The sequence below is a fragment of the Pygocentrus nattereri genome, chromosome 30 (genome assembly GCF_015220715.1).
Source record: "Pygocentrus nattereri isolate fPygNat1 chromosome 30, fPygNat1.pri, whole genome shotgun sequence".
Lineage (NCBI taxonomy): Eukaryota > Metazoa > Chordata > Actinopteri > Characiformes > Serrasalmidae > Pygocentrus > Pygocentrus nattereri.
Genome location: NC_051240.1, coordinates 16,621,978 through 16,634,717, shown reverse-complemented (window position 1 = coordinate 16,634,717; position 12,740 = coordinate 16,621,978). Strand labels below are relative to the sequence as shown.

General features: G+C 40.7%; 1 protein-coding gene across 5 annotated transcripts in view; it reads right to left on the bottom strand.

Moving 5' to 3' along the window:
- Positions 1 to 12,740, bottom strand: part of agap1 (ArfGAP with GTPase domain, ankyrin repeat and PH domain 1) — a 234,420-nt gene that overhangs the window by 3,520 nt on the left and 218,160 nt on the right. For all 5 annotated transcript variants that reach the window (XM_017714945.2, XM_037536619.1, XM_017714940.2 and 2 more), the window contains one exon: positions 672 to 927. In XM_017714945.2, coding sequence (XP_017570434.1) covers positions 672 to 927 — 256 coding nt within the window. The remainder of the gene's footprint in view (positions 1 to 671; positions 928 to 12,740) is intronic.

Below are 12,740 nucleotides of genomic sequence, written 5' to 3'. Positions count from 1 at the left end.
CTAACGTTCATAAAGATGTATGCAAGAATAAGGAAAAAAGTGAGCTTTGCTTGACGCAATCTATGATTCTGTGCAACTGCAGACACTTGTGTAAGTGTGAGCGCTTGCACAACAGTGAGTGTGTTTACATGCACTTGATCAGAACATGTAGTTGTTTTCAGCGGTACTCCAGAACTGTCATCTCACATGAACTGTGAGACTCTGCTTGCTTATCGCCAATTCCGCGATCTGATTTTGCACACGCGCTGACTGAGAAATCTCAGTAAGAGATTATGTCCGCTGAGAAATCTGATGACTGAGCTAAAATCCAGCTCTCTCAATCGTATTTCTAGACCTTGCTCTGATCTAAGAGGATTAAACTGTTTACATGACCATTTGAATAATCGGATAACTAAAGAAATTCAATTATGATCTTTAACATTTAATTTGAACAGAGGCTTTTTTCCCCAAATAAAAAATGTGTACATTTTTGCTGTGTAGTTAATAAATGCACAGCATTTCTTTATCTAAAAAATCTAATATTCATGTTTATTTATTTTTTCTTACATCCATTTATCTGGCCTGCAGCATATAACAAGCTTTATTTTAACTAAATGCTCATTTTTCACGCTCATCTATAAGCTGTGATTGATACTGTTCTGTTCGCTGACCCAGACCAAAAAGTCCCATACCCAAATGAGGAGCTGCGTGAGGACCACGTTGCCCTTGCGGCAGGCTAGGTGCAAGGCGGTGCGGCCGTCTCCCTCTCCACACGTCTCGTTCACCTCTTCCCGTGAGCCGTGGGCCAGCAGTAGCACGACGGCACGCAGGTCCTCCTCGGCCGTGGACCGCAGCAGCTGCTGCCCCAGGGGCAGCTCTGTGCACAGCAGAGACGCCACAAACAGCTTCTGCTCGTACTTCGCCCGGATCCAACGCTCACGCTCCTCCCTGAATATAAACACAAAGAAGGTGTGAATCTGTGACCTTACAGAGGTTTGATCGCCATTCTTTAGGAAACGATTCAAATCTGAAATTACACCACAAATTTAACTGAAGCTGATTATCCTGGAATGACTCAATATTGTAAAAAACACAAGAAACGTACGAACGTGTAACTTCCACACTAGAGGAGCTCAGACAATTAAAAGAGAGGATTTTTCAGCATCAGGAAAGAAACAGAAAACAGTTAACAGAAGATTACATAATTACTAAATATAATTTATAATCATTATATAATTATTATACTATGTTTTCAGTATTTCTTTGACTTCACTGCAGCTTCCATTCCTTTCAGAAGACTTTTCAGTTCTTCAAAGAAATCCGCAGAAACTTGTCTACATGTTCAAATTCAGTTGTCAGGCTACGTTCACACAGCAGGTAAAAGTGGCCCAAATCCGATTTTCTCACCAAATCCACTTTAATTGTTTGGCTGTTCACATTATCTTTTAAATGTGGTCTTTATTCGACATCAGCCTGAACATATCAGCTCCTAAACTGACCCACATGCGCAAAAGCACAGAGCTTCACGCGGCTCGTCCAGAGGTAAACTGTCATGACGGCTGGCGAATGCCTGTCGCTCTGCCTGTTGCTCCCGAGTTTTCAGTTTCGTCTTCGCCAGCATCACATGAGCTCCAGTGGGTGACAGCTGAGCTCCTCACCCAGAATGTGTTTAAGTCCGCACGTTGTTCTGCCTCACACTACATCACCAAACACACGGACTCTTCTTCAGCTGCTTCACGTGCAGCAAAGAAAAGATATCAGAAGTTCAGATCAGGCACACAGGTAGGTTTAAAAAAACGTACCTGCTGAGGACATTTAACGAGATTTAACAGTTATCTAGCTAAAGTAGCTATTATATCAAGTAATCGCATGTGGCTGTAATTGGCTGTTGATGTTTTGCCGTATTAAAATATAAAACCCTCTGACCCTCGGATTTGTTGAGATTTTTTAATATGGCCCTTTGAGTGGTTGAGTTCGACACCCCTGGTCCGAGACCTGCACACACAGCTCGGAAAACAATTCCCAGACTACGCGTGCCTGAAACGGCGATTCACAGCATACAGAGAGAAAATACGACGAACAAAGTGAGAAAGAAAGAAAAAGCAGGAAGCACAGGAAACAATCAATTTGAGGAGCTGGGTATGTTTGTTTTGTCAGAGAGAATTGTCAACCAAGTCCATCCTGCCCGGCCCGACAGGGGGCTATCAGTTGGCCGTTTCCAGCTCTTCCTGCTAATCCTGTGCTATGATAGCACTAATCAGTGTTAATCCTTGCAGTGTAAACAGCTCCATTCAGGCCTGGCTAGGATTAGTTCAGGCCCAGCTCCTGTCTGAGGGTTTTGGGGAATTGGCTGAGCCCCGGAGGAGCGCATGGCAGCAGGGCGGAGGATATTGAGCTGTCCCCTGAACCACAGCTGCCCCTCAGGGGGTCCCAGCCCAGGAAACCAGAGAACAGAGGGCAAGAGAAACCCCCTCCAGCTCCAACTTCCTCTGCAAACAGGGCAGCTGCAAAAAGAAAGCAACACTGTCCAGGGGCACTCACTCCGACCGCAGCTTCAGCCTTACTTGTCGGGTCACATTTCCCTCTTTTGTGAATTTTCCTGTCGTTACTTTTCATTTAATGAAATGAAACATCTGCAAAGGTTTCGTTAAGTTCTCATTATTAAGCCCATAACATGTTTAGACTAAATAATGATGCAAGTTCTTTCCCCAAACTGTTATTAAAAGCACATACAGGATCATTTTCTGTCCTACAGGTGGTTTAAATACCTGAAATATTTGCTTGTTTTACACCACAACATTGGGTTTTATTTACACATGGTACCGTAATTGCCTTCAATGTCTGTTATTACAAACAAATATAGAAAACATCTGTGTTTAAGCATTTTTAAAAGTTTTCTGACGTATATACTCTAAAAATAATAGACGGCTCACAGTATGCAGCAAGCTAAACACTCTGTTGGTCAAATAAACAAATGTTAAAGAAAAATAACATCAAAAATAATCTTTTATTTTACAAACAGAATCTGAGATAAAAATTCTGATGACTTATCAGCCAATAAAACTATACAGTTGGCAACTAATGACTCCAACAGGCCTAGTTAAATAAGGGTTTAATACACACTGACATATAAATAGTTGACTGTAAATATTATCGTCAGTTCTCAAGTGCCAAATTTCTTAAACAGCATATAATACTCAAACTCATAGAATCTTACATTATATAAATATTGTAGCACTGGGGGCAAAGTCACCAAGGATTATAAGTGGTTTCATCGCTTGCGGCTTATTATTTATGGGTTGTCTTCACATAAGAAGAGTAAATAACATTTCCTCATGCTAACAGTATTAGATGCTTTAAACATGGTTTTGTTATTTTAGCCACGATGCTGTTTTGTTGTTATCAGCTTGCTGTGCATCACTGTAAAAGGTATATATCTGGTAAGTGCCAACATGAAGATCCCAGCAAAAAATAGTAAAATGCTTCGATGTGAGAAGTTCCCTTCAATTTTATCAGCCAAGCGATGTATCGGTCAGGCTTTACTACAAACAGCCCATCCACAGTGCTGATAAATTAGCTGTGCACGGGTGTCACGGGTCAGAGTGTGAAAGAGATAACATTTTATCTGAGAGGCAGATGGATAGAAATAGGCCAAGCCAATAGCCCAAGGGATCAATAACATGGTGACATCCTTCTTAATCAGAAAACAGCCCCCATGCTGATGGCCCCAAACGGCTCCCATGGCACAAAGATTTCCCGTCCTTGCGTGTTGCTTAACTGCACGGCTCTCATTCATAAACACAGGCATATGCAAAACTTTAGGCGTCATAAGCATCTCTGCTCGAATTACATGTTTTCCTGGTTTTCTAAGTTAATAAGTCCTCTACAGAGAACCTTATACATATGTGTGAGTACACACACACACACACACACACACACACACACACACACACATATATATATATACACACACACATACATACATAACTTTACAGTCTTTAAGAAAAAACCTGCTTTACTTTTAATGTGAGTCAATGGAACCAGAAGTTGTTCCAAGTAATTTTGGGACGTTTCTTTTAGTCCACTCATCATGAAATTTAAATACATTATAAAGGGCAACAGGCATTTTCAAATTTGACATTCTACAAAGTCTACATATGTATGTGTGTGTGTGTGTACTCACATGAAAATGCCTGTTGTTCTTTACATTGTATGTAAATTTCATGGTGAATGGACCAAAAGAAACGACCCAAAATGACTTGGAAAAATGACTACATTAAAAGTAAAGAAGGTTTTGTCCTTCTCCTGTAAAGTTACCGTTTTGGAGCTAAAAGGTTTTCTTCCGACAACAGCAATATATGTATGTATATTAATTATATGGTAAACTCAACAAATAAATGAATAGTGCACTACAATTTACTATGAACTTGCACATTTTCACGTGTTCTCTGCAGACGACGTATTCTTACTTAGAAAATCAACAAAGTGTGTAATTTTGGTAATTTTGTCAGGGGCGTTCGGGGGCATATATACGACTGCACCATCTCAGTGTGCCAGACAAATTGAGTTCTACCCATTTGTTGATCTCACACAGTGTCTGTTTTGAGACATCTTAAAAAAACTAGTTGGAAAGGCACTTCTGAATCAATCTGCTTAAACTTCCAAAGGGGAAAAGGCTGTTCTGTAACAGTGAAGAGAAAGGAGATAAAGCATGGCAGCGGCAGCAGCTGTGGGAACACTTGAGGAATTGTATTAAGTGTGCATGCTCTGAGGCGGCGGGGCGGGGGGTTGGGGGGGTGGGTCGTTCTAGCAGCACGGAATGTTCCGGGGTGCCGCCGCTGGTCAGTACGAGGTGAGTGAGAGGGCCGGGCGGGGGGCCACGGGCCACAGCCTCTGCACAAAGCATGGTGGGAGCTAGGGAGGAGAGGGGGTAAAGGAGGGCAGGGGAGGGGAAAAGGAAGAGGCTCTGCAGGGTATCCCAGACCCACCCCGATTCTGCCGCCAGAGGAAATACAGAGCACTTCAGTGCCCACAGAAACGCATGCCTTCCCTGAGGAGCGGCGTTGCCAAGGACAGAGCCAGAGACGCACCAGCAAACTCAGACCGCGGAGCAAAACACGACGACAGGAAAACGGAAACGCTCGCCTCTTTCCTCACTACAGAACTGTGGTCTAACCTCTTAGCACACAGGCTTATTATTGAGTTCTGACTAATCTAACTGCTTATAACTGGTATTAAGCCTAGTAACTACTATGAGTTACTCAGTAACTGCTACAAATGATCTGAAAATCGCTGTGAAAGTGAAGAAGAGAAACCTGAAGTTTAAGTAATTGAGAAAAGCGGTACTAACGAGATAAAATCAGTGTTTAATCTGAACAGTGCTTTTAACAGAATATAGACGAGTACACAATAAGGATCACGACGCTTATTACACTTATTACGCACTAAAATCAGTGTGAAAAGGCCGCAGTTCAGCACAGTTTAGTGCTTTATTCTGCAGTTAGTTGCTAGGTTTATTCGGCGTTTGAGCAGGAAAATCAGAAAACTCTGCACCAGACCTCAAGAACGGAAACTGAATACTCTCACAATGTTCTGTCACCACATTATTACAAAAAAATGTGGAAAACAATTTAACTGATTTGATTCCACTCAAATAAACACACCAAATACAATAACACAAAGCAGAATATTAGTTAAGATGATCAAAAACAATATTTTCAGTGTTCACATTGTAGCATGACATGCGAGTTCTCAATAGAATCACTTCCAGGAGAGTAAACTAAGGCCCGTTTATTGCTTACTACTTTTTTTAATTTGTCCATGTAAATGGATGTGGTCAAGCATGGCTGTGGGCACAAAGAGCAAAGACAAGTGTCATGGAGGTTGGGTGCCACACTTGTGTGGCTAAGCAACGAGCACACACTTCCTCACACGTTACCACAACAAGTATACTCACTGCTACATTTCACTGCTGTCGGAAGAAAACCCTGCATCTCCACTGTTGTTGTTTTTCAGCTTTTGACATGATTTGAAAATGCCTGTTGTTCTTTACATTGTATGTAAACTTCATGATGAATGGATCAAAAGAAACGACCCAAAATCACTTGGAAAGACGTCTGGTTCCATTGACTTACGTTAAAAGTACAGTATTTCTCTTTCTCCTGTAAAGTTATGTGTATATATATATATACTCAATATATATATATATATATATATATATATATATATATATATATATATATATATATATATGTATGTGCGTGTGTGTGTGTGTTTTTCCTTCTCCTGTGAACTGTGAATCATTTTGGAGATACTAGGTTTTCTTCCGACAATATACTTACTTATAAGTTTGTTGTACAATGCTGAAATATACAGATATAATTACCTATATGCAACTATTTTCTAAGCCTCAACAAAACCTAAATGAAATGGCTTTACCCTTTCAGTTTATTTATTAACAATTAAACATGTATAATACTTCGCAAAATACTGAGACCACCTTTTATTTATTTAATTTTCAGTCAAAAATGGCAATTAAGTACAAGTTATTCATTTTTCAGATGATATTTCTGAGGTAATTATAATACATTTAGTTATCAAATCGGGGGGAAAGGGGGAAATTAAAAAGTCAAGGAAAGTCAAATGAAATTAAGTGATAAAAAAAAAAGTTTCCAAAATTGTTCACAAAATTATTAAAACATACAGAAAAAAAACTGATTCCATGTAAAACTTGGTAAAAAAAAGGGCATCATCATAAACAATATTTTTATTTATATATATTATATATTTATTCATTATTGATGAATATTTTATTACTGATGGCGTCTATACGCCCACCGTGAGAGGACAACTTAAGAATATGGGTCTGAAAGAAGAAAGTGGAAAATTTGCTAATCAAACTAAGAAGCCGCTGTCGTTCTCAAAACAACGGACTGATCATTGAATGTTTGCGATTAGTTGGATTACGAGAAGCAGAAACCGCAAGACTCACAGCGCAGGAGGGGAAAAATATCCCTACAGATTTCTTTGAAAAACTAACAAGTCGCTCAAAAAGAACGGAAGCTGGTTTAAAAAGAGACTATTATAAAACAATTTTAGATCTGGTTGGTGATTTGTATCATGCGATTTTTCTACTGTACACATTTTCTGCCTTAATTCCTGACGTAGAAAAAAATCTGACATTTGCTTAATGAGTGTTTTGACTGGAAATCATATAAAAGAAACAGGATTTTTGCACATTACTGTAGCTTTTAAACAACGTCAAGTCAGGACCATTTTGTCGTTGGTGGTGAACTCCGCCTTTCCCTGGTATTTATACAAATCTAGGACATTTCTGTCATGGAAATGTTTGGAAATCTGCACAAAGTACAGTGGCTACTACTAAGTAGGCACTGTTTGATTTATATAAAGCCTTAAAGAGCAAAGCTTTCTAAAATCCTACACTTCATGACAACAGCTTATTTACTTCAAATGAGAGACTTCCGTTGCACAGGGGTCGAGCTTAGTGTGTTGGCTACATGAGGGGATAATTAAGTAGAGCAAACAGTAAGCACTGAGAGACCATACAGAAACACACACACACACACACACACACAGTTTTCTTTAGGGACTGTGTCCTCACATGAGGGAGATGCTAATTGGAGTAATTAGCTTTTCTTGTCTCGTGTGTGTGTGTGTGTGTGTGTGTGTGTGTGTGCCCATCTCTAGCTGCGGTCAGGATCATCAGTGTGTTGCTGTTTGGATCACTTCTCACAGCTGATTACAGTATGTTATTACTGGCATGATTAAATAGCGGGGCTGTTTGTGATCGGCACTGACACACGCTCTCCACCTACAGTGATTGCCGATAGGGCCGAGGAGGGGGCAGAGGAGGAAATGCTAATAGCGGCAGGCAGGTTTCTTTGAGAGTTTAATTCAACCCTACATATCATGCCATCTAGATCCTACATGGCCACCCGCGACAAGCCAACACGTCCAAATGCAGCGAGAGCGCTTCACGTGAAATGCCCTCACAGTCTCTGCCCACACACACATGACGCATGCACAGTTAACAGCCAGGCTACTCGTTACAACAATAATTACATCCCATCACGGACAGCAGGACCATCGGCAGAATCGTTTAACTGAAAAATTACATTTACACAATTCCCCAACCAGCCGAAAAGTTTGCGCCTGCTCATTTTTATACACAGACCAGCCGCCTCCTCGTTTCTACACTCTCTGTCCACTTTATCAGCTCCACTTACTATATAGCTGCACTCTGTGGTTCTACAGTTACAGACTGTAGTCCATCTGTTTCTCTGATACTCTGTTACCCTGTTCTTCAGTGGTCAGGACCCCCATGGACCCTCACAGAGCAGGTACTATTTGAGTGGTGGGTCATTCTCAGCACTGCAGTGACACTGACGAGGTCAAGGCATGTTAGTGTGTGTTGTGATTGCAAGAGTGGATCAGATACAGAAGTACTGGCCATCCATGTTGCTGGCCATTCTTCCACTGTGAGTCAACTCAACGCTATGGGCTGAAAGAACGTGTAGCTGTCAAGCAGCTGTTAATGAGAAAAGGAAACGGACAAAAAAGAAGACAATTCGCCCAAAAACACTGCACGACTGGCATACGGGGCAAGGCTTTTATAGACTGATCAGTCTAAATTTGTAATAAAGATTACATAGATTAGACTTTGGATCTCCTTTCCAAATTGACACATGAAGAGGAAAAGCTGAAATAAAAAAAAAAAAAAAAAAAGATTTTCTACTAAAATTTGATTTTCTGTTTTAATTGTTATAATGTGAAGAATAGCGCTAATATTTTTATCTTATTTTGTACTTTTAGTATTTTATATATATCTCAGTGCTTTCGGAACAAAACCTTGTATCTCCAATTTTGTCGATTTTCTGATTTTGACATAATTAGAAAATGCCCGTTACTCTTTACATTGTGTGTACATTTCATGATGAATGGACTTAACGAAACGGCCCAAAATAACTTGAACAAAACGTTTGGTTACAATGACTTACGTTGAAAGTAAAGCATGTTTTTTCCTTCTCCTATAAAGTTCTCATTTTGGAGATACAAGGTTTTGTTCCGACAGCAGCGATACATTGTCTTTACTGTAACAAGTAACAAACTGTAAAAACCCTGTTAAGCACTTAATTAATGACTTGCTTGTTAATTCTCTTCTTGTTACTTCTTTTCATTTTCTTGAGCGCCTTGCTCTCCCCTTGCTGCTGTAACACGGATAATTTTCCTATTGTGCGACCAATAAAGGATCATCTTATCTCTTTATCTTCTGCTTTGTCCAGACACTGAAACATGAAATCAAGTAAGTGGTTAATCCTCAACTTGCACAGTACTGTACATAACCAAGGACGACAGCCTAGGAGAATAGCCTTGTAGCTCAAGTGCAAAACTAAAGATGCCGGCTTCAAAGACCAAGCATGGGTGGGCAGATTGGCTGCGTTTGCACTAAAGGGAAAACCGCACATTTTCAGTTTCACTAAACTATTCCTTGAGTCTGTACTTCACTGTTCTCAATTCAAGTCATGGTGCTGAAAACGGAGCTCATTTCTGAAAATAGTTTTGAGGAGGTTTGGGATGATTCCAGGAGTTTTGAGTGACAGCTTAATTAGATCGCATTTCTGCGCCGTTGGGGGGGACAGGGGGACGCGGGAGAGGAGATGTAGCCTAATCGCTGTTGGAAACAGTGGGGCGGAATGCAGAGGGCCAGTTCGCGGGAGGAGGGGATTAATGGGAGCCGGTGTCAATCTCTGTGAGGATGGTTTCCTGTGTGTGTGTCATGCGTTCTCCCTGGCTGAGCACTTTGTGAGTTGGTGTTTACACACTTGCCAGTGTTTCCTGTCCAGCTCAAAGCCAGTAGCTGTTTACTCAATGCTAACAGGCGGCCGCAGGATTGGACAGCCCTCCAGCTGCTGCCCATGACACACACACAGACATCTAGCCCTCCATCACATACAAACACACACACACAGATATTGCAATCCACCAATAGGAGATTCTGTGAGCCTTTAAATGGCCCATATCATGGAAAAACAAATTTTCTCGTTTCTTTTTTTTTTAAACACTTCTAGATTTCCAAATCATTCACTCTCCAGTTCATACAGTTCATAAATGGAAACTAAGCTGCAAAGACAGAACATGAATTCACTCATGGACCTCCACTAATGGACCTCTCTTGTAACTTACTCATATTTAACAGGCTAAATATTCTCCATAAGGGGCACTATTAGCACTCAAATCGGTCTGCAACAAATCCATTCACATAATAGACACGTTTACCATTTTTATGAACCCACCCACAAGTCTAAATACCCCTGACGCTGAGTTTAATGCACTGATTACATTAAATGTGCCACAACTTTAGCACAGGTGCATATTTTAAAATCAGCAAATAAACAGAGTAATTGTGCATTAAACGTGCAGCAATGCGTTGACTTATTCTCAACTGGAAAATTAAGAAAACGTTATTTGACCAGGGGTGACCAAACCAGTGTAATGCACTGAGCATCATACACACACGTACCTGCATTCACAGCAGAGTAAATCTGCCACACGATGGAAGCTCAACAGCTCACAGTAGTAATCACTTGAATCAATATATACAGGTACATCAACAGGTAGCAATGTTAACGCCAAGAGGGATTCACAGGCCTTTTCTAATTCTATTCAGGAATTAGCCCATATCAATGGCAGTCCATTCAGAGATACAAGTGGGTGAACTGCAGGTTTGAGGTTGAAGATATATGGGTTACGGGGGGCTGGGGAGTAAATCATTAATTCCAGCCAGGCCAAAGAGAGGAGTCTGCTTCAGCTCAATGCCAGTGCTCTTTTCTTTTAGGCTAATTATACCACTAATTCAGCTCATTAGAGTCCCACAGACTCACAGGTAATGAACTCTGACAGGACAAATCTGTCAAATGGACAGCGGCGAATCCTCACCTGCACATGCGCACTAAACAGACGCCAGAACACGTGCACACACACACACACACACACACACACACACACACACACACACACACACACACATTCATCTTGTTATAGTAATTAAATGAAAGCCATTCTCACACAATGGATAATGCAAAGTTTCTTTGCGCCCATGGCAGCACTGATCTGAACTAGTTTCTGTGAAAGCATAATCAGAGTTGGGCAGCAATTAGTTGCATTCACTGTTTTTTGTACTCTAGAAAAAAATCTGTTTAATTTGTACTTTGCTGAAATCATTTGCAAGTGATATTTTTACTTCTACCCAAATATATCTGTGAGGAAAGTAATCTACTCTTTTACTTGAGTCATTAACATTTAGCTTGTAATTCCTAATTTCATTATGTTAAATTAGTGAAAGCATCTGTACTGCTTAACTGGACAATCGTCTAAGATTCAGAGGGTTTGGCACTTTTATGTACTTTTATTAAGTGCTGAACAGACTAAGAAGGTCCACTGCATTTCTACTGAGAATTTACTACTTACTTTGTTGACCTGAGACTTTCTTTCTGCTTAAAGACTTTGTCAAAAGTCGTCGAACCTCAGTCTCGGAAGCTGAACGCTTGCAATTGCCTGTTAATTGACATGGCTATTTCTCTCCTGATGTTGTTTTTGTTGGTGTTGTGCCAAATATTTCTCCCTGGGAGAATCAGACTACCCTTCACGTGCAAGCACATCACGCAGGCATATTTTACGCCACAGATCACACTTGCAATTTTAGATATTTACACATAGAAACAACTGAAATCGTGAGTGTAATCTATAGCGTCCATATGCCTGCATGACCCAAGTGCGCGTGAGTCCAGGAGTCAGATTCCATATCCTTCAGCTCGTGAACAAATGCACGTGTACAGCTGATCCATGAGGGGGGCTCACCGCACGATGTGTATAGACCGACAGTGATGTAAAAGTGAAATACACCCTACAACTGTAGGGGGAGCCAAGGAGCAAAGCAGGATTGGGAGAGAATATCAGCTGATCAGCGCACACCCCTAGCTAAGACCACCCTACTTCTAGTGCAATTTAGGTTCTCACGCTTCAGTGCATCGCAATATCTTCTAATAGGTAGCTGCGACGGACACAAGGCAGCATAAGTGAGGGGAATGTATGCCATTTATTAGGAGTAAAAAGCCACGAAGGGACAATTTCCTTCTGAGAGAGAGAGAATCCTGTCTCTCGCTCTTTTCTTTCTTTTCTTGCAGGGGAAAAAACACAGGGGTCTGAAATCAATTACACTTTCCAGCCTAGTCGTTAGCTGCCCTTGGATAGACACAGATAATTAAGCTCAGCGCTTTTTTATTATGGGCAGATTCATTCTGACTGAGCTCTGGCCCACACTACAGTCAAATCAGTCCCTCTGGAGGCAATGGGCCACGCTGATATGAGGTTCCACTTCCATCTATAGGATCAGAACGCTTCAGTGACGGCATGCAAATACAGGCCAAAAGCCAGGCAGAGAGAGAGAGAGAGAGAGAGAGAGAGAGAGAGAGAGATGATCAGAAGAGTGGATTTACACCACTATGCATTATCAACCACCAAAGCAGAAGCATAATACATCGCTATCATTACCAAGTGAGCCAATAGGGCTTGACCGATATATTGCTTGATTGATAATACTAATAATAATATAAAGGTTTTACTATTTATTGAAAAAATTGAAAATCCCACCAGAAAAAAAAAGTTGGCATTATGGCAAAAATATGAAATTATTGATTATTGATATGCATCACATTTAGTTTTTCTGATTTATTGTTTCTAAT